The sequence below is a fragment of the Microtus oregoni genome, unplaced genomic scaffold (assembly GCF_018167655.1).
Source record: "Microtus oregoni isolate MIOR12 unplaced genomic scaffold, Mior012 000004F_ref0000308, whole genome shotgun sequence".
Classification (NCBI taxonomy): Eukaryota; Metazoa; Chordata; class Mammalia; order Rodentia; family Cricetidae; genus Microtus; species Microtus oregoni.
In genome coordinates this window covers 47,960,078-47,982,270 of record NW_024543063.1, presented here as the reverse complement: position 1 = coordinate 47,982,270, position 22,193 = coordinate 47,960,078, and the positions used below count along the sequence as shown (strand labels likewise).

At 47.5% G+C, this 22,193-nt stretch overlaps 1 protein-coding gene across 1 annotated transcript; it reads right to left on the bottom strand.

Moving 5' to 3' along the window:
• Positions 1-851: 851 nt before the first annotated feature.
• On the bottom strand, positions 852-19,294 carry Vps4a (vacuolar protein sorting 4 homolog A). Its single transcript, XM_041649766.1, has 11 exons — positions 19,103-19,294; positions 13,174-13,285; positions 12,547-12,694; positions 11,690-11,751; positions 11,478-11,597; positions 9,444-9,600; positions 8,398-8,546; positions 8,020-8,101; positions 7,582-7,801; positions 2,226-2,366; positions 852-1,534 (listed from the first exon to the last, which is right to left on the bottom strand). Exons 1-11 carry the CDS (start codon positions 19,121-19,123, stop codon positions 1,433-1,435), a joined length of 1,314 nt encoding a protein of 437 aa, XP_041505700.1. The 5' UTR covers positions 19,124-19,294; the 3' UTR covers positions 852-1,432.
• Between the last annotated feature and the right edge of the window lie 2,899 nt (positions 19,295-22,193).

Genomic DNA, 22,193 nt, shown 5'->3' with positions numbered 1-22,193 from the left:
CTGACAATTTTGCATGAACAGAAGTGGGCAGGCAAACATTCTCAGTACAAATAACTACACGAAACACACACACAATTAAGAGCTAAAAAACCGAAGCTTCTATCAGCCACTTTCAATCAGCAAAGAAAACAGGTTTTCAAGATAGAGCACTTAGAGCTGGGGGCATATAAAGCTCATGGGTACTTGATATAGAGAGATGTAGGTTTGATTCCTGGCATAAGGAAGGTAAGTATATAGAGGAATAATACCAGCTTTTGGAGGTTAGAACAATCCCTTTATAGTGTGATCTGTGTACACACAGCATCTTTGGAGCTGCTTTACCTGGAGACCTAAACTGGGCAGCATCTGTTCAGCAGCAGTTACTAAGTTGTTATGGGAACAGAGACCTAACATTACCATTCCTAACCCAGCACTTAGGAACCTGAAGCGGGAGGATCAGGAGTTCAAGACCCCCCCACCCCCCAGGTTTCTCAGTAGCTTGGAGCCAGTCCTGGAACATGCTCTGTAGACCAGGCTGGCTGGCCTTGACCACAAAGATCCACCTGCCTCTGCCTCCTGAGTGCAGGGATTAAAGGCACCCAGCAAGGTCAGTCTATGCACCCTAAGTTCAAGTTACTCTTGAACCATAAGTTCAAGAAACCCAGTCTCGAAAGATAGCAAAACTGCTGCTGCACTTCCAAGCCTTAGGGCATGTAGGACTTATCACCTGACTGGACTGCAGGTCTGGAGAACACTCCCACTTCCTGTTCTGCTAAGGAAAGAAAACAGTGAAGAGGGCCTTGCAAGAAGTAAGCTCCATTCTCAAAGAATCCCATAGTAGAATAAAAAATGAGAAGACTAGAGTAGCTCAAGAAGGGAAAGGGTTTGTTTATTAGACATCTCCGGGGCAGGACCAGCAGAGGCTGGCTCAGTTCTCAGCCAAGGAAGGCATCAATAAAGCCCTGCATGACTGTTCATCTCTCCTGATGGAAGCCATCAGCTCTTGCAAGGAAGACCTGAAGCTCCAGGTGCAAACTTAGGACGATGGGATGGCTTTTCCTACTTCCCGTGGTGAGCTCTCAAGTAGTCGGACTCAAGAAGAAAGGAGTGGGAGCAGGGGCCTAGTGGCTCCCAATCCTTAACACTTCCAGATGGTTTTTCTCTTTATTTATAAACAAGACAGAAATCAAAGCAGCATTAATTTAGGGGAACAAAAGTTAAAAATAAAAACAAAACAAAAAAAAAAATAGATCAGGACAAGAAGTGTGAGCATCCAAGAGTGGAGTGTGCAGAACCAGTGTCCCGAGTGTTCTACATGGCAAAGCATCTCTGCAGCTGGGGAGGCCCCTCCATCATCCCACTAGGCTGGCAGCCAGGCAGCCTGGCCACTGGTGTAGGAAGTCCCATGAATTTGCTCCAGTCGAACTCCCGATTTCATGACCAATGTGAAGCTTTAGCTCTCCTGTCCAAAGTCCTCAGAGAATTTCTTCACTTTCAGGAGGTCTTCTGCATTCACTGTGGGCCGGGTGGTGGCTAAAGACCGGAGCATGTCTGACTGCAGAGACACAAGCATACAGCTGAAAACCAGCGCTCCAGGTCATCAGCACCTCTTCTCTAGTTGTGCTCGCTAGACTGACAAGAGGCCTGCCTCTAAGGTCACCCCCAGTGCAGACTGCGTATCATGTCCACACGCCTCTCCCTCTGGAATACTACTTCACCCCATAACTCTGCCATCCCATCCCAGCAGTAGCTTCCGTTACTGCATTCACCCACAGCATAGACAGCTGCCAGGAGAGAACTAGGAGAGCGCTAGGCTGTCTGGGTAAGACCCAAGTGAAAAAATTTTCACTGGTTCATTATGGATCAAAAAGCCAGGCCTTGGAATGACAATTAGTGTCTGGACTTTACTCCCCCCCCCTTTTTTTTTTTGATTTTTCGAGACAGGGTTTCTCCATAGCTTTTTGGTTCCTGTCCTGGAACTAGCTCTTGTAGACCAGGCTGGCCTCGAACTCACAGAGATCCGCCTGCCTCTGCCTCCCAAGTGCTGGGATTAAAGGCTTAAAGGCATGCGCCACCACCGCCCGGCTTTATTCTTCCTCTTAAAGGTTCCCAGAGTCTCAGCAAAAACCTCAGTACCCACTACCCCAAGGCTACTCTGGGTGGCCTATGAGCCAGGACAATAGGAAAACACTCACTTGTATTTTTAGACTCAGATTTCCAGTTTTCTCTCCCAGTGGGTCACTTACCATACAAACCACAGGCTCTAAGAGTTTATCACCAGGGACATCCATCCAAGTCATCTCTATGGCCCCTTGGTCCCCTGGAGAACATGGGGTCAGAAGATCATCAATCACAACACTAGGGTTGGTGCGGGAAGGACCACAAACCTGAAACCAAGCAGAGATTGTCAGGCTGTCGTGGCTGTCCTAAGAAGGCCTGAAGGGAATATTGGGATCTCTAGGTTACCAAGGTTGGAGGAGGGCAGAGCTCCTTTCAAAGTCCCTAAAAACTCAGGTCTGAGGTCTGAAAGACAACTCCTTGGTAGTGGCACCTACCACGTAAACCTGACAACAGAGTTCCATCTGTGGAGCCCACGTGAAAGTAGAGAACCAAGTTTACAAAATTGTCCTTTTACCTATAAAACATGTCATGGCACCCATGCATATGGCCCCTAACCCCACAGTAGCATCTAAAACAAAACAAATAAGAACCCCCTGGTGGTAAGCACCTGTGATCCCAGCCCTTAGGAGGTATACGCAGGATATTTAAGGTTCTTTTCAACTACAGGGAGTTTGAAGCTGGCCTGGACTAATTGAAACTGTCTCAAACAAAGGAGTTCCAGCTAGTGAGATGGGAAAGGCTCCTGTAACTGAGCCTGCTGACCTGAGTTTGATGTCCCAGATACATATGGCAGAAGGAAAGAACCAACTCTTTAAAGTTATTGTTTGCCCTCTATGTGCACAAACAACAAACACAGCTGAGAGGTCCGCTTGGGTTGACCTGGCTTTAGCGTGACATGGACAGTAAGCTCTTCCAGCTGCTGGTCTCCTCTTCCTCAAGTGCCACCAAGACTCATTTCCATAAATGTAACTGTAGCAACTATGTTTCACCACTGAAGTCTGTTGCAGTGGGGAAACAGCCCATGCACCCCTAGCACTGCTTTCCCCAACTCCAGGCTCTGGCTCTGGTCACAACAGTGTGTCTTTTAACAGAGCAAGCTGATGGAGGAAGGTCATTGGCTAATAAAGAAACTGCCTTGGCCCATTTTATTGGTTAGAACATAGGTGAGTGGAGTAAACAGAACAGAATGCTGGGAGGAAGAGGAAGTGAGCTCAGACTTGACAGCTCTGATCTCTGGAGCAGAGGCCATGCTCCTCTCTCCCGGGCAGATGCACGCGATGAAGCAAGCCGCCAGGTCAGACATGCTGAATCTTTCCTGGTAAGACCGGTGCTACACAGTTTATTAGAAATGGGTTGATCGGGATATCAGAATTAGCCAGTAAGGGCTAGAGCTAATGGGCCAAGCAGTGTTTAAAAGAATACAGTGTCCGTGTAATTATTTCGAGGCATAAGCTAGCAGGCGGCCAGGGTGCTGGGGACGCAGCCCCACCGCTCCTAATACTACAGAATGGCACCCAACGTGTGGACAACTGAATCCACTGAAAGCCTGAGAAAGCTTGGGAAAGAGTAAAGCATGTTTTCTTGGTAGCAACAATTTCTCGGGTCTACTTTGCTTGCTAGAGGCAAGCAAGCACTCTCATCTAAGAGAGGCTTCCTGACTCAGCTTTAGCTGCAAAACCCTGCAGCTCATTAAGAGGTCCTGCCACGAAACACTTAAACAGTGTTGACGAAAAGCTGAACGCATGCTTTTCGGTTTTCAGCCGTAGCAGGAAAAAAGCTGTGCCGTTTAAAAATGCCGGCTTTCTGGGCTGTCCTGCCAGGGCAAACTGACTCTTTTACGCAGGTGGTTCGTGCGGTTTGCAAGTACAGGCTGCTGAAGCTCGCTTGCTGGCAGGGACCTTGAAATGCCATAGAGTTGTGGCAGTAAACATAGCTACAGCCAGTACCTCCGCCATGAGGCTGGAAAGCTAAGGAATGGACTGGATCTAGCTGGCAAAGCCATAGCTTTAATCCTACCCATATTGCTCAGTAATTTAAAGGCTCGTGTGGTCAGAAAAAGAGACATATACAGTAAAAGACAGATTCAAAGACAATGAAAATTTCTAAATGGTTTACAGTGTGTTAAAAATATATGCAGGCTAAAAGTTGAAGTTCTTAAAGTAAAAAACAAAAAAAAGGAAGAGAGTTGTTGGGTGTGGTAGTACAAACCTTTAATCCCAACACTTGGGAGGCAGAGGGAGATTGACCTCTGTGACTTCTAGGTGTGGTAGCACACGCCTTTAATCCCAAATGCCTGGGAGGCAGAGACAGGCGGATCTCTGAGAGTTCAAGGACAGCCTGGTCTACAGAGTTATTCCAGGTCAAAGATATACAGAGAACCTGACTCAAAGCAAAAAGTTAAAAGTGAAAATAAACAAAATAGGGGGCTGGAGAGATGGCTCAGTGGTTAAGAGCATTGCCTGCTCTTCCAAAGGTCCTGAGTTCAATTCCCAGTAACCACATGGTGGGTCACAACCATCTGTAATGATGTCTGGTGCCCTCTTCTGGCCTGCAGGCAGAATACTGTATACATAATAAATAAATAAATATTAAAAAAAAAAGAAAAAAAAGAAAATAAACAAAATAGAGTTAAAATAAAGTCATACAAAGATGGAAAATAAACAGAGAATTTTGATACTGTATGCTATTATGCTCTCTTTGAATTGTTTGAATGCTGAGGAAGGAGCAACAGCTGCTAAAAGATATTTGTTTATAAATGCTGCTGAACTAATCCAACATAGATATTTTGAAAATGCCTTGACTTTGAAATTTGGATCTAAGGACATGATGCTTTGGAAAGGAGTTTCTTATTTTGTTTTCACAGAGGGTGAGAGTCTGTGGATTGCTTCTATTCCAATATGGTATGATGGACCACGCCCTCCTGAAGGGTTGCTGTGAATACCTTCAGAAAATTGCTTCGCTCAGCTGCCAACTGAGATGAAACTAGCACACAGGTTATATACCATGAAAGACCTAATTAACGATGCCCCCATTCAGCAGGAAGCAGTTTGGAGAGAAAAAACTGCGCCCATGTTCCCAAATATGGTTTATAAACGTTCTTTTACATTTAAAGGGGGATATGATATAGGTATGAATAATTTACATTGATATGGATTTTGCTTTAGTGATTTAAATTTAAGGTCAATTTTGTTATATGTATATGTTTCTGATCTTGATTAAGGTATTGTGATTGTGTAGTTCATTTTAAAAATGTAATGTATATAGGTTGTTAATCAAGCTTGTAGTCATGTTAGTTAGATTTTCTAGATGTGCATAAATATATTTTAGATAGGCATTCTTCATATTTTTCAAAGATTATAGAATATGGATTTTAAATATTTTAATAACTTAGGACTTTTCATGACAATGAGATACTCTGCTCCAGGCAGCACCAATCTACTTCAAGAGGAAGATGGGCATCGAAGAGGATCCTTATGGAGTTTGATAGCCATTTGGGCAAGAAACTGCTCTTGCCTGGACTGATGCATAAACTGGATACAAAGAACCCGCAGAGAGGACTACTGAACTTGCCTAAAGGTGAGATGGTCTTTTGGGGTTCCTGATTCATGAAAGAGTCTGCAAGACATTCTGCAGGACACAGCAGATAGTGACTGAACTGCCTTTGAAATTTCCTGCTTCATGGAAATGTCTCTGGATACTATGGGCCTGTAGGCCAAAGATGGATGCCCCAACAGTACAGAGAAACTTTGGGTGACTGTCCAGGCAGCAAAATGTCTCTGTCATTTCTAGAGTTTTGAAAGTTGCTTATTTCTTGTTTACTTAGGTAATATTATATCTTTCTGGAGTCTTTGATGCAGTTGAAGAATAGATAGTTATAGTTGTTTTCCTTTGTTATGATAAAAGATAAAATAGATATAAATATTGTAACTGTAATTCTTGCTTGATAACTGTTTTGTCATATGTAATTTTGCTATGTTGTTAAAGCCTTCCTTTTTTTTTTTGTTTAAACAGAAAAAGGGAAATGATGGAGGAAGGTCATTGGCTAATAAAGAAACTGCCTTGGCCCATTTTATTGGTTAGAACATAGGTGGGTGGAGTAAACAGAACAGAATGCTGGGAGGAAGAGGAAGTGAGCTCAGACTCGACAGCTCTGCTCTCTGGAGCAGAGGCCATGCTCTCCTTTCCCAGGGCAGATGCACGCGATGAAGCAAGCCGCCAGGTCAGACATGCTGAATCTTTCCTGGTAAGACCGGTGCTACACAGTTTATTAGAAATGGGTTGATCGGGATATCAGAATTAGCCAGTAAGGGCTAGAGCTAATGGGCCAAGCAGTGTTTAAAAGAATACAGTGTCCGTGTAATTATTTCGAGGCATAAGCTAGCAGGCGGCCGGGGTGCTGGGGAAGCTGCCCACCCCTCCAAACTTCTGGGTTCCAACATGCTCTGATGGGCAGTCACTATTTGCTAAAGAAGAATCAGCATTTCTTTCTTTTCTCTTTTTCTTTTTTTTCCCTTCTTTTTTAAAAATTATTTAGCCAGGCGGTGGTGGCGCACGCCTTTAATCCCAGCACTTGGGAGGCAGAGGCAGGCGGATCTCTGTGAGTTCGAGACCAGCCTGGTCTACTAGAGCTAGTTCCAGGACAGGCTCCAAAACCACAGAGAAACCCTGTCTCGAAAAACCAAAAAAAAAAAAAATTATTTATTATGTATACAACATTCCTTCCATGTGTGCTTGTATGCCAGAAGAGGGCACCAGATCTCACCACAGATGGTTGTGAGCCACCATGTGGTTGCTGGGAATTGAACTCAGGACCTCTGGAAGAGCAGTCAGTGCTCTTAACCTCTGAGCCATCTCTCCAGCCCTCCTTTTTTTCGAAACAGGATTTCTTTCTAGTGTTGGAGCCTGTCCTGGATCTTGCTCTGTAAACCAGTCTGGCCTTGAACTCAGAGATCCGCCTGCCTCCAGCATTTTTCTTGTTGGTTGTCTGGCGCACCACAGGATCCACAGCAGACACACAACAAAGACGTGCCTGAGTGAGTAGGCAAGTCCGTCCACTTGTGTGTCTGGCACTTGGCAAGTATTTAATTTGTGTGCACCCCGCCCTCCAGCTTGGTGCTGGCTGTTGGCTTCTGAAGATCATTACACCAGCAGTACTACAGGGAGGATGTGTGGCACTACTTCAGTTCTAGAGCAAAAGGGCACATAATATCTACCCTTGGAGCCGGGTGGTGGCGGCGCATATCTTTAATCCCAGCACTCGGGAGGCAGAGGTAGAGGCAGGCAGATCTCTGAGTTCAAAGCCAGCCTGATGTAGAGTGAGTTCTAGGATAGACAGTAAGGACTACAAGAGAAACCCTGTGGGGGGGTGGAGGGAGGAATCTATCCTTGGTTCTCTCACAGAGCATGTACCTTTCGCAGTCAAGAATCTAAAAAATCAAAAACACAAGAGTCCACCCCTACCTCCTGACTGCTGCCACTCACCTTCTTGAAGTGTGTTGCTGACTGCACTTTTCTAACCGGCTGCATGAGGGAGTCCCGCACGATGATGCTGATGTCTGCTCCTGAGTAGCCTTCTGTCTTCCGGGCCAGCTCGTGGATGTTAGCATCTGTGAGGTTGTGAGGTGTGCTTCCCAGATGTAACCGAAACATCTGGGCACGGGCCGCTTCCTCTGGCAATGGGATATAAATTCGCTTCTCAAACCTGGGGAGATATATCCATATCAAATGAGAGCTGATCACATGATGTGAAGGGAAAGGCAGCATGCATATTAAAATGAGTGACCCAGGTCCAATACGCAACTTCATCAAGGCAAGCGCAGACATGGGAGGATTCCAAAGAAATGGGATGGACATTAGCTAGTAACAAAATGACCAGTGCTAGACAAAGATATCAGCCCTAAGCTCCTAGGTTATACTCACCTCCTCCTAATGGCTGAATCCAACACCCAGGGGATATTTGTGGCACCAAGAACAAGAGTCCCATCATTGTTATTCCCCACTCCTGTGGAGAATGAGACAAGCAACTGAAGATGCCTGCAGAGGCAGCCAGGACCCATGGGAAACTAAACCATGTCTTGGGGCTTTCCTGGGTAGAGACCTATAGGACCACATGCTCTGGGAGTGATGGAGAGCCGACATGGTAAAGGCCTCAACCCTCTCTTTGATGCAAGCCCATATAAGGCCGGCAGAGATGGCATCATAAGTGCCTCTCTGCCGTGCCAGTGCAGCTACAGAATGGAGCTCTGGGTTGGCTTTAGGTGGAAGGCGGCCAAGGAGTGACACGGCACCAGCACACACCCTGCATCTGGACCAAGAACTCCGTTTTGATCCTTCGGGCAGCCTCGCTCTCATTTTCATTCCGTGACCCGCAGAGGGAATCCACCTCATCGATGAAGATGATGGAAGGCTTGTGTTGCCTGGCCAACTCAAACAGGTTCTTGACTAGCCTGTGAGAGTGAGAAAGGGGTCAGGACCTGGACACTCCCAAACATGTCCACCCTGAGATCCAGTTGTTACATCTAGTAACAGGGAAAACAGGTCAGACAAGCCCTCAAATAGTACTGAACCAAGAACTTGCTGTGGCATCAGCCTCAAGTCCTGGTGCCCCATTCATTAGCTCTGGACGCGGGAAGAATCCTTTCCTTTTCTCTAGGCCTCAGCTTCACATCAAAGAACGGAGATCAGCTTGAGGAATAAGTTAAACCAACAGAATGCCTCCAAGAGGATACACAACAGAAACTGACTCTGCAGGCTTGGCGGCACATGTCTGTAACCCCAACACTTAGGAGGTAGTACTAGGAGAATCAGAAGTTCAAGGCCAGCCTCTGCTACAGAGGGAATTTGTGACTAGCCTGGGGTACATGAGATCCCGTCTCACAAAACAAAAAAGAAAACAATATGTTCCTTTTGTGTGTGTGTGTGTGTGTTTCTTGTTGGTTTTTTTTTTTTTTTTTTTTTTTTTTTTTTTTTTTTTTGGTTTTTCAAGACAGGGTTTCTTTGTGGTTTTGGAGCCTGTCCTGGAACTAGCTCTTGTAGACCAGGCTGGTCTCGAACTCACAGAGATCCGCCTGCCTCTGCCTCCCGAGTGCTGGGATTAAAGGCGTTCTTGTTGGTTTTGAAGACGGTTTCTCTGCTACACAGAGAAATCCTGGAATTCGCTCTGTAGACCAGTCTAGCTTTAAACTCAGATTCTTCTGCCTCTGCCTCCAAGTGCTGGTGCTGGAGGCCTGTACCACGACTGCCTGACATCCTTTCCCGTCTCTGGGAAGTGATCTCAAGGGGCCAGGAAGCTGGACTCCCAGCAGCTGCCAGGACTGCCACAGCACAGCTGATGGCTGACTTACTTCTCACTCTCCCCCAACCACTTAGACATCAGATCCGAGGAGGACACAGAGAAGAAGGTGGAGTTGTTGGCTTCTGTTGCCACGGCTTTGGCCAGGTAGGACTTGCCTGTGCCTGGGGGCCCAAAGAGCAGTATACCTCGCCAAGGGGTGCGCTTGCCTGTAATAAATAATGGACAGAAGTCAGCTGCTTTCTGATTGGGAGAAAGGAGCAAAGAAAGGTAACAAGTTGAAGGCAGAGCTGGAGAAGCCGGCACAGACAACAGAACACTTGCCCTACACACATGAGGACCAAAGTGCAGCTCCCCACACAGGGAAAATACCAGGCAAGAGTGGTGACCTGCCCGCCACTCCTGCGTTTGGAAAGGGGAGCTAGGGGATCCTTAGAGTAAGCTGGCTATACTAGCTGAATCATCGAGTTTTAGGTTCAAGTAAAGACCCTGCTTCAATATATAAGGTCAACAGCAATTGAGGAAAATACTTGACATCTCCTTTTACCTGCATATATGCACACGTATATCCCCGCATAGGGAACATACCATACATACACAATAAATAAATAAAAGTCATGGGGTTGGAGAGGTGGCTCAGCTAACAGCACTGGATGTTCTCCCAGCATCCACATTATTAGTTCGCAACTGTAACTCTAGTTTCAGGGGACCTGACACCTTCTTCTAGCCTTCAAGGGAACTGCATGAATATGGTGCACAGACATACATGCAGGCAAAACACCATACACATAAAATAAAACCAAATCTAAAAACAGTTATTGCCTGGGTGGTGGTGGCACATGCCTTTAATCCCAGCACGTGGGAAGCCAAAGCAGGCAGATCTCTGTGAGTTCAAGGCCAGCCTGTTGTACAAAGCTAGTTCCAGGATAGCCAAAGATACACAGAGAAATCCTGTCTTGAAAAAAAAAATTAAAATAAAGTTATAAAATTTATATTAAAATAAGTTATAAAACTTAAATAAAATGGAAGGCCCTTAATCACTGTCAATACAGAAAGAGAAAGTTCTATAAAACCACTGGTTTTAGAAGTAAAGAGTCCAGGCAGTGGTGGCACACACCTTTGATCCCAGGACTTGGGAGGCAGAGGCAGGTGGATCTCAATGAGTTCAAAGCCAACCTGGTCTACAAAGGGAGTTCCAGGACAGCCAGGACTGTTACACAGAGAAACCCTGTCTCTAAAAAGAAAAAAAAAAAAAAACAAAATAATAATAAAACGAAATAAAATAAAAAAGAAGTGTAGTGGCATTTCATTTGTGTTTTAATAAATAATGCTTGCCTGAAGATCAGAGTGTAAAACAGCCACACTGGTCAGCCCTACAGACCAGGCAGTGGTAACACACACCTTTAATCCCAGTAACCATACCAGTTTGCCACAGAAACTGGGTGGTATATTCCTTTAATCTCAGTGGTACACACCTTTAATCCCAGACCTAGAGAGGATTATAAAATGGGAGGAGACAGCTCTCAGATACAATTTCACTCTGTGAGGCAGGATGCATTTTGGACTAAGGTAAGAGCCAGTGGCTAAGGTAAGAGCCAGTGGCTGGCTGTTTTGCTTTTCTGACCTTCAGGTTGTAACCCAATTTCTATCTCTGAGATTTTATTAATCGTGCTACAGTAAAGAGAACTGAACACCTACTGGGAGCTCAGACCACATTTTGTTAATGATCCCTAAGACCTTGAATACTGGCCAGCCCTGCTTGCTCACTGAGATGTCTATCAAATTTCAAGTCTTGTGTATCTCAAACTGACCTAGAACTCATGATGTAGCCAAGAATGGCTCTGAACTTCCAGTCATCTTGCCTCCCAAGTGCTGCTGGAAAAACTACAAATCAAGAGGTATTCCCAGCCCACAAAAACTATTTTTTTCTTCTTTTTTTTTTTTTTTGGTTTTTCAAGATAGGATTTTTCTCTGTAACAGCCTTGGCTCCAAAGCTACACAGAGAAACCCTGTCTCAAAAAAAAAAAAAAAAAAAAACACCAAAAAAAAAAAAAAGTTATGTGTGCCATGCTGCATTCTTCTTTACCTGTAAAAAGGTGTGGGAATTTAATTGGCAAAATGACAGCTTCTTTGAGAGCCTCTTTAGCCCCCTCGAGTCCAGCCACATCATTCCACCGTATGTTGGGCTTCTCCATCACAACAGCACCTGCGAGAAGAACCAGACTGACCCATGAGCACAAGTGGACCCAGAAGAGGCCCCGTGCCACACCCTAGCTTCATGGACCTCAGGCCTCTTACCCATCAACTGTTCTTGCAATTTCTTTTTCTCTGGATTATCCCCTTCACTGTCACTGTCGCTACTAAGGAAGGAAACAGAAGATCAAGTTGGTTCTCTATTCTGAGAGCAAGGAGGCTCTGTAGGGTTAGTGTGTGTGTGTATGTGTGTGTGGTGTGTTATGTGTAGTGTGTGTGTGTTATGTGTGTGTATGTGTGTAGTAGGTGTGTATGTGTGTAGTGTGTGTGTGGTGTGTGTAGTGTGTGTGTATATATATGTGTGTGTGTGTGTGTGTATGTTTGTATGTGTGTAGTGTGTGTGTATATGTATGTGGGGGGGGGTGTTTGTTCCCAGTTCAGCACCACTGACAGATAGGCAAGCAGAGATCTCCCAGTGTGAGGGTCACGCTCCTCCAGGAAACACAACCTATCCTGCTTCCTCACTAAAGGAATAATGACAGAAGCTGCTTCCTTTCCAAGGGCTGGTAAGGGAAATGTGCTTCAGCTGGACTTAAAGAACACCAAGGCAAACGGTCAGACTTTTCAGATGGACTCAAAAACAGACAACATGTAGTCACGACCCAGAGAATTCAAGGGCAGAGAAGGCATGAAGTTTAAAATTACATAGTGAGACTTTGTCTCAAAACAAAACTAAAGAAAAACATTAAAGGGGAACGTGCTCCCATGCCAACAGCCGTCACTTATTTCCTATTCGCAAACCCTCCTGCTGACCTGTCTCCTGTCCCTTCCCAACCTGTCTTTCATACTTGGAAAGCAGACACTGGAGTGTGTTTTGTTGTGAGCAGATGGACACCCTGTCAGCAGGGTACACCAGCATCAAGAAGGACTCTGGCCCCACAGCTGCACCTCCACGTACTCACCCCTTGCCCTCACTCTGATTCTCCTTCACTGGCTTCTTGCCGTGTTTCTCTTTGTTTCGTAGATAATCTTTCAGCTTCTCTGCTCGGTCTAGGTACTGCACGCACTTCGCTCGAATGCTCTCCTTGGCCTTGTCGCTGTGTGCTTCATCTGCAAAGTAAGAAACCCAGCTTGCTTGCTTGCTTTCTTCCTTCCTTCCTTTCTTTTCTTTCCTTTTCCTCCTCCTTCTTTTCTTAACACTTATTCTTATCTCTGAGGACCTAAGTTTGGTCTCTAGTTATTCAAACAAATAAAGAAAAGCAAGCAAGCCAGGTGGTGGTGGTGCATGCCTTTAATCCCAGCACTCGAGAGGCAGAGGCAGGCGGATCTCTGTGAGTTCGAGGCCAGCCTGGTCTACAAGAGCTAGTTCTAGGACAGGCTCCAAAGCCACAGAGAAACCCTGTCTCGAAAAACAAAAACAAAAACAAACAAACAAACAAAAAAAAGAAATGCAAGCAAGCCAGGTGTGATAGAAAGAAAAAAAAAGAAAGAAGGAGAAAAGAAACAAACAAAGCCAGTGCCTCCCTAAGCCCCAAGTGCTGCCCTCCTCTTCCAGGGCGCTGCAGTCAGGGGACCCAAGAGTGACTCACATTTGATGGCGTGGAGGAAATACTCCACAGCATGCTGGTATAGCCGGAGAGCCTCCTCATAGTTCTTGGCTTTGTCCTCTTCAGTGGCTTTCGTCACCAGATCGATGGCTTTCTGGAAAGGCAAGGCATATAGCTCAGTGCTCCCCAAGGGATCCAGAGAGCCTGTGGGGTCACAAGCAGCACAATGAGATAAGAAGAGAGTTAGTGCCAGGCCTGTGGATTTACTGGTTGCAGGCCATTATGTTGCCTTACTTTCCTGACACTAACTAGAATGGCTTGAAAAGACAGCTGTCCTTCCCAGGGAGTTTAATGGTCAGAAGCCACCCCTTCCTCATTCTGTTCTGCACCTTGGCAAATGGAAACTGACCAATGTCTGGGATTGGGGCTCCAAGGATAGGCCCATGGAACAAGTCCATGTTCTATTTCACTGCCCCCTGTAGCTCTACAAAGCCAGAAACCACACTTGGCTCAGGGGCCAAAAAGATGTAGCCAGCTAAGAAAGTCCTCGACGGACCTGACAGTTTCAATGTAATAGAAAGATCTGGAGACAGCGCTAGCCCTCTCTAGTGCCCAGATCACTCTAGGCTCAGAAGAGTGTTTTCCTGAACTACTAAAGCTGATGCCTGAGAGGGAGGCTCAACTCTATTACACGTCAGGAACTCCAGGAACAAACAGGCTCCCAGCTGAACTGTAGGCCCTGCACAGCCAGTTTCAAAAACTGCAGCTTCCTCAATCGGCAGCGCCTGGCCGGGCTTCTCCATCTGCTGTGGCACTAGCCGCCTGGCAGGCAGATCCCACTGTAGACCTTGCTTCAGCCACAGCAAACAATAACCTACTGACCAGCTCTTGGCAGGGCCAGGGCATTTGTTTAACCATCCCTTAAGAAGGGCACACAGACAGCTCTGTAAGACGGCCAGGCAGGGGAGAGGAGGGCTACACGAGAGGAACTTACTAGAATGAAGAGACAGGAAAATGAGAGTGTGGATGACTGTCATGCTTTGACCGCGTTGCCTAGACACTGCATGGCCAACACAGAATACCTCGCAGGTGAACATAATAGTCTTCCCCTCAAATCCCCTGCCGGCTCCTTAGGAACCATGGAGACAGTCCCTGGTCTTGGTGGTTTCTTTTCTCTACAGTTAATACCCTCAGTGCTTTGGACTTTCCACTCAGTATGACTTACTTGGCCTTCCTCTTTAAAATAGGGGATAGAGGGAAGGATCAGCGCTGGTGAGATGGCTCGGTGGGTAAAATCACTAGCTCCGAAAACCCGGAGGCCTGAGTTCAATTCCTAGAAGCCATGGAGGAAGGAGACACCTAACTCCTGAGGAGATCTCACACACAAGAATCTACTACTCCTTAAGTTGTCCTTTGATCTTCCCACAGACAAACAAATATATAAAATTAAAATTTAACAGCCTAATCTACAGAACAAGTTCTAGGACAGAACTACAAGAGAAACCCTGTCTTGAAAAACAAAAATAAAATAGTATTTTTTTTAATTAAGGTAAGAGCCAGGTGATGGTAGCGCACACCTTTAATCCCAGCACTTAGGAGGCAGAGGCAGGTGGACCTCTGTGAGTTATAGCCAGCTTGGAGTACAGAGTTAGTTCCAGGACAGCCAGGGCTGTTACACAGAGAAACCCTGTCTCGAAAAACCAATAATAATAATAAGGAGGAGGAAGTAACAAAGATAGCTCAGCAGTTACGAGCATTTGCTGCTCTTGGAGAGAACTCTGGCTTGAGTCCCAGCACCTGCACGTCGGCTCACAACTGTTTCCAGTTCTAGAGGATCAGATGCCCTCTTCTGGGCTCCTCAGGCACCAGGCACATAAGTGATGCAGACATACACGCAGGCAGAACATCCTATACAAAATAAATAATCTGGAAAGATGGCTCGGCATTTAAAGGTACTTGTTACTCTTATTTGTTTTGGGACAGGGTTTCTCTATGTGGCTCTGCCTGGTTTAGAACTCTGGGTGTAAAAGAGAAGAGCCAAGATAACGCTGTATGCCACCAAGCCTGGCTGCACTTGCCCTCTTGCAGAGGACCTGGGTTACAGTCCCAGCACCCATGTGGTGGCTCAACTGTCTGTAACTCCAGTTCTGGACACTGAGGGCACCAAGCATGCAACAAGGTACGTGCAGGTAAAACACATGCATAAAAAAAAAAATAGCCGGGCGGTGGTGGCACACGCCTTTAATCCCAGCACTCGGGAGGCAGAGGCAGGCGGATCTCTGTGAGTTCGAGACCAGCCTGGTCTACAAGAGCTAGTTCCAGGACAGGCTCCAAAACCACAGAGAAACCCTGTCTCGAAAAAACTTAAATAAATACATAAGCTGGAGGCTCAGAACAATATGTGAGGTTCCTCTGTGCTCAGAGCAGAGCCGGTCTGTCTCCTCTCTGCTAAGCACTATCAGGGCACCCCCCAATGCTGTCTGTCAGAGCAGATCTTAATTTCAAAGGAAAGAAACAGCTCCGCACGCACGCACGCACGTAACAGGAGGGTGAGGTGACGAATTAAATTGCCAGCCCTGCCACCTCTTAGTAACAGCATGGAAAGGGCTGAGGTGAAGGAGGAGCCAAGCAGGGGCTGACAGACTTTTTCTATGAAAGCCCAATCAGCAGGTATGTTAGGCTGTGTGGGCCATATAATCTCTGCAGCACAAAAGTAGCCACAGACAGCATATAAAAGAATGAGTGGAAGAGTGACCCTACCCCTCACCATGGGTATGGGAGAGCTAGCTGGTCCTGCCCCTCACCTGAACATTGGGTTGGCCCACCCTAGCGTCTACCCCATCTATGGCCTGCTGGGATGTGAAGAGACTGGTCCTGCAGAATAACCACAGGATCTCCCTGACTCGGTACAAAGGCAGGATATTCAACAAGAGTTTTGGCGAGGGTCCAGTGATGATGTGTGCCAGAGGTCTTGAACCATACCAATGACTCTTTGCAATAAACATTTTTGTGGAGGGCTGATTGGAGGGCATGCTGAGTGGCACACCACAGCACCCAGCACCACTAGGCTGAAGAGGTTGGAAAGATGGGAAAGATGGAGGAGTGAAGTTTTTGTTGTTGTTGTGTTGTTTTTAATTGACTTGTGAGGGGGATGCTGTAGGGGTGAGGAGAGGATATGGAAAGAGGAACTGGGAGATGAGCGAGATTGGGATGCATGATGTGAAATTCCCAAAGAATCAATAAAGGATTACATATATAGAGGGGAAAAAAAAGGATGAGCTGGGATGTCATTCAATAAAACTTTATAGACACCAAAATCTGAATTTCAAATTTTGTCATGAAAGTCCCCCCAAGCCATTTAAATAATGTAAAAGATTGTGACATTAAGTTAAGTCAGGCAAGTCAGCCACAGAGAACCAAACTGTCTAATTCTATTTAAAGAAAATCTCAGTCGGGTGGTGGTATGCACCTTTAATCCTAGCACTTGTGAGATCTAGGCATGCAGACCTCTGAAATCAAGGCCAGCCTGGTCTACAAAGTGAGTTTCAGGTCAGTCAGGGTTACACAGAGAAACAGAAAAACCAATTTAAAAACAAAACAAACAAACAAAATCCTGGGCCAGCAAGACAGCTCAGCAGGTAAAAGTGCTTGACTAATTTCAGGATAAAGACAAATGGAGCTTGAGCTGAATGTGGTGGTACACGACTTTAAGTTCAGGTCTGGGAAGACAAGAGGCAGGTAGGTATTTGTGATCTGAGGCCAGGCTGCTACATAGCTAGTTCCAGCCAAGACTACATCCTGAGAGCCTATCTAAAATAAAATAGAAACCAAGCTGAAACTGACCTGCTGACTAGCTTCCACAGCCCTAGAAGGTGCAGGGCCAGTCCCTGGGGCAGGAAAGACACCAGCAGTTTCCCTGAAGTCAGCACTGACGTGCTGGGCAGGCTGCGCTCACTGGTGCCACAGTGGAACCAAGGTTATGGGGTACTCAACTACGTTTGGTTCAAATCTGAGGCCTGCTTCATAGGAGGGAATTCAGGCCTGGTACTGAAAACCTGGACAGAAGCACCCAGCTCGGGAATCACAGCTCCTCAGGAAGAACCTACTGCTGCTGTTTTGATGGGTGACATGTTACTGAACTGTCTTCTAAATATTTATGCTTGTATCCATAGGTTTAACCTAGGCCAGAGAAGCTTCTCTCTCCGCAGTGGTCAGCAGTTAATGTAGAGACTCCTAACAGAGGGCTCAGTCTGAGGAGACATCTATATCAACACTTGTCCCCAAGGCTCAAGGAAGAACATGGAAGGAGGAAGGAGAGAGAGCCGGAAGGTGTAGAGGAGCACTGTAAAGCACTGTCCTTGGCACAACATGGCCACTGAAGCTACGGGTACCTGCCCGAGAGCACTGGGCACTTCAGAGGGTTATTAATAAAGGAGAGCAGAGGTCACAGAAGGGGTAGGAGATGTGCTGGCAGGGCCTGAGGGGGGTCCTGGTGGAAGGGAGTGGGGAAGGGCTGGGGGGTCCTGATGGAGGGGAGTGGGGAAGGGCTGGGGGTCCTGATGGGACCTGGAAGTGCACAGGACCAAGAGGCATTGCTTACATTTATGAAATGCCAAAGAATAGAGGAAATCCTAGAAAGAAAACAAACAAACAAAACTGCTTCCCACCAAGTTCAACACCTGGAAGGAGAGAACTGACTTCTGAAAGTCACCTCTGACCTCCCTACACAGGCAGTGGAACGGGTGTGCCGGCAGTGGTGTGACAGTACACGATCCACACCACACACACACAGACACACATAAAGGGTCTAGAACAGGCAACTCCACAGGGTGTGCTACACGGACAGAAAGGCTGGGGAACTATGGTTGACGACGTAGTTTCTTTGGTGATGATACAAACCTCAAAAAGCATTGAATGGTACACACACTTCAAATGGGTGACCTGCACAGCACGAAAACTACATAAAACTGTTTTTAAAAAGCCAGAAAAGAAGAAGAAAAAAAACCCCACATTCCTGGTCCTCAGGTGTGCTAACTGTGGCCAGGCAGGTGGGCTCGGGCTGAAGTTGGCTTAATTCCTAGTAAACAACAGGAATTCTGCAGGTAGATGATGGGTTCTGGCTCTGGATTCCATCTCATTCCAAACCTTGTACTCCAATTGATTCCCACTCCTGTATTTCCATATGGAGCAGTCATTCCACTCCCCCCGCCCCCAGCAGGTAGATGAAAGTCACCCACTTTTTTGATGCTCTGGCTAAAGTCCCTTCCTTCATGAAGTCTTACTTGGTTCCGCCCAAGAGCTGACTTTTATTTGCAAAGGCTTATGATGGGCTGAACCTATGTTACAAACGCTCTTCCTGAATTATTCAGTCTCGGGCCGTCTGACAACCACCCTAGAAGGGCACTGCCCATTTTCCTGACGAGGAAACCCAACATTACAAGACCCAAAAACCTAGGCACACTAGTGAGTGGCCCCAAGCCTGAGGCCTGAACCTGTTTACGCTTTCTGACAGCTCTAGGATGAGCCCTTCCTTCTTTGGGCGGCACCACCCCAGCATCACCCCGCACGATCTAGGGAATGAATGAAGGGTGGCTGGCCAACAAATCGGGGGCTCGCTGGCAGACGGTCAGGGGGGCACTCAGGTCAGGGCGCGTTGCAGGAGCGAGTGAGCGACGTTCCCGGAGCGACCGGCCGGACCCGGGCGCTCTCGCGGGGTGGCAGTGCCGCTGCAAGGCGGCAGTTCAGCACCGGCTGCGCGTAGCGGGCTCGGGGCCACGCCGCTTCGGCCCGGGCCGGGGCTCGGCGCAGACATCTCTTGGGCTCCGAGCATGGAAGAGGCTGCAGCATGGGTGGAATGAACCGGTCCCATCGGGACCGCCAGGCCGGGCTCCGAGAAGGCCGCCGCCCGCCCGTTCAGCGGCCCGCAGGCCCTGCCGCCTTCGGCCTCCGCGGTCGCGCCGCGCCCAGGTACCTGGAGGGTTGACGTTGTCATTTCATCTCCTGGGTCCGCCCCACACCCCGCGGCGCTGCTTGCGGCCTCGGTCCAGCCCGGAGGAGCCGAGGTGGTGGGTCCGGCCAAGGAGCCGGGAGAGGCGGCGTTCGGCGCGGGCAGGACTGCCACTAGCAGCTGGAGCCTAGTCCGAAGGTGAGCGAGGAGAGCGGCCCAGAGCGGCCCAACCCGAGTCGCGCGGCTGCCACCCAGCGGCCATGGTCCGGAACTGCAGCCATCTCTCCTCCAAGCGGGGCGGGGCCTGTCGGGGGCGGGGTGTGGTGGGCTCCGGGTGAGAGGCGGAGCCAAGAGAGGGTGAGGTGTGTGGGAGCCCGGATGACGGGAGAGGCAAAAGGGGGCGGGGCCTGGTGGATCCAGGTGAGAGGCGGGGCTGGGAACCTGAGGGGCGGGGCCGGACCGGGGCGATGCTGGAGTCTTTGGGCAGGCAGAGGGTTCGTAGGATCCGAGTGGGGCGGAACCGAACAGGGCGCGGCTTGGAGGACGGGAAGTAAGGGGCGGGGAGGAGGGATCAGGTAGAATCAGGATCCCACTTGAGTTAACATCACCAGAAGAGTTTTCTGGCTATTCAATAGGTTATGATAATTAGTATTTGTTTAGTTAATATTTATTTAGTCTGGCTTTAGGGGGCGATGAAAAAAACCAGCATACACTCGACGAATGCTACACTTTGGGCTCTATCCCTGGTAACTGTGATGATACAATGACTCCGCCAGTTTTGTGATAGTTTTTATTTTTGTTTAATTTTTGTTTTGCTTTGCTTTAACCAGACTGGCCTCAAATTCAGAGACCCACCTGCCTCTGCCTCTCAAGTACCTGAGTCACCCATACGGTAGCTAACAACTGTCTATAACTAGCGTTCCAGAGGATCCAAGGCTGCCTTCTGGCCGCTGTGAGCACCAGGCACACAGACATGCATGCAGGCAAAATAGCTAGATGCAAAAAATAAAATAATTTTTTTAATTATTAAAAAGAGAAAAGGCAAGGCTATTTTTTCTTCTTCTTCTTCCGGCCTGGAATTCCTGATCCTCCTACCACCATCTCACAGACGTGAGTTTGTTTTGTTTTGTGTGCATTTAAATAGATGAATCTAGCCTTGATTTAGGAAACAGCTTGCAGGAATGGCAGTGGTTTGGACAGCATGGAAGAACACAGAGGGAGAGGTTTGAGAAGGTGAACTCTAAGTGTATAAAGCGAGATATGAGCGCTTCAGGGTAGGGTTGAGGGGAAGGCTTTTATTGTAGATAAGAGGGAGAGTACAGCCAGAGGTATCTGGGAGAGTCCAGAGGGGAAGGGAAAGAAGTAGACTGAACAAGGCCAGCAGGGTGGACAGGTCCATCGGAGGAGGTGTTTGTGGGGCACCAAGAGAGGAAGTCAAGAGAGCACATGGCTGAAATGGCAGGGGTATATAGGAACGAGAAGCTGGGGGAAAGGAAGCCCGTGAGATGGAGAAGTTTAGGGTGGGGGCAGGGTGAAAAGAGCCAGGATGGACTCTGTGCAGGTGTTTTCCAATGCTGAGAGATTCTGAGACCAGCATTTGATTTGCTATGCTAATATACCACAGTTGCCATTTGTCGCAAGTTTCTTTTGGACCTGACCCTAGGACTTGGTGATGAATTGAATATAGGCTACAGGATAAGCTGGCAGGGATGACTGGTTCCCAGGTTTGGCTGGGCTACTTAGATGCAGATGCTGGATAGAGATGGGGTGCACTGCAGGAGAGAATGGGGAGGCTTTTAATTTGAGGCACCTTTGAAATACCGCTATAAAAATGGCCAGTGGGTTGGCTGGGAATGGTGGCACACGTCTTTAATCCCAGCAATCAGGAAGCAGAGACAGGTGGATGTCTGTGAGTTGGAGGCCAGCCTGGTCTACAGAGTGAGTTCCAGGACAGCCGGGGCTGTTACATGGATAAACCCTGTCTCCAAAAAAACCAAACCAAAACAAAACAAAAACAAAACCCACAAAAAACAAAACAAAACAAAAAAACAAAGAAAGAAAAGGGACAGAAAAGAAAAATCTGATGTTGCTGTCAGAATTTTGGGGTGGCAGAGACAATAGGCACAGCTTCCCACTGTCACCCTCAGCAGCCTTAGGGGGTTCCCTAGAATTTTATTCCTTTTGATGCAGACCAAGCTGGGATTGTGGCATCAATGCAAAAAAGAATTTAAAGCTAGTCAGTTTCTGAAACAAAGTTAGGGCTCAATAAAGATACATATATATATTTTTTAACAAATATTTATTTTTGGAGGGTCAGAGGGAGAGCGTGCGGGGAGAAATGACTGGAATCGGAGGGCATTTGGGACGATGTGGAAACCTAGTGCCGTAAACCCCCCAGGAGTCTACAAGGGTGACCCTAGCGAGAACTCCTCGTCAGGGAGGATACAGAGCCTAACTGCCATCTTCTGTACCCAGGGAATTTCCACTGGTGGAACTGGGACACCAGCCCAGACACACAACCTTCGACCTAAATCTGTCCTGCCCGCGAGATGTGCTGGGGCCTTGGAGGCACAGAACATGTGGGAGTGGCCAATCACTGTCTGGTCTAATTTGAAGCCCATGCCACTAGAGAGAGCCCGTGTCAGGCACCTCGTGGATGCCCCCCTGGGTACTGACATTAGGCTTAGTTTAAATAAAGGGCAGAGTTATGTGTAGCTAAGTATTCCAGGCCCACAGGAGGCTCAGCCCACCACTGCTAACACTGGCCAATTGCCAGAACTGTGTGACCTCTCTCCCTGGTTAGTGCCAGCCTTGTCCTTCTTCCAGCATGAGATAGATCCCTAGGGAATCTTCCTTGGAGACAGTTGTTTCAATGATCTGATAACAGCTGTGAAAGGCACCTATTATATTCTTCTTTACATTTATGTAAAATGCATTTCTATGTGTGGGGTGTGCCTCTGTGCACAGGTTGGGAACCCAACTCATCAGATTGGAGGTACCTGCTGAGCCTCCCATGGGTCCAAACACCTGTGTTTACTAACTCAGGCATTTGATTAGGGAGTGACTAAAGAATGTCCCAGACTGAAGAGACAACCAAAGGTATCGACACAGTCCT

Bases quoted from the DNA above. Each gene is read 5' to 3' on its own strand.
- Vps4a (XM_041649766.1), bottom strand. From the start codon at position 19,123: ATGACAACGTCAACCCTCCAG. The intron at 8,547-9,443 runs GTAAGTCAGCCA...TCACTCTCACAG, and splicing joins TGGTTGGGGGAGAGTGAGAA to GCTAGTCAAGAACCTGTTTG. The intron at 1,535-2,225 runs GTAAGTGACCCA...GTGTCTCTGCAG, and splicing joins TAGAGCCTGTGGTTTGTATG to TCAGACATGCTCCGGTCTTT.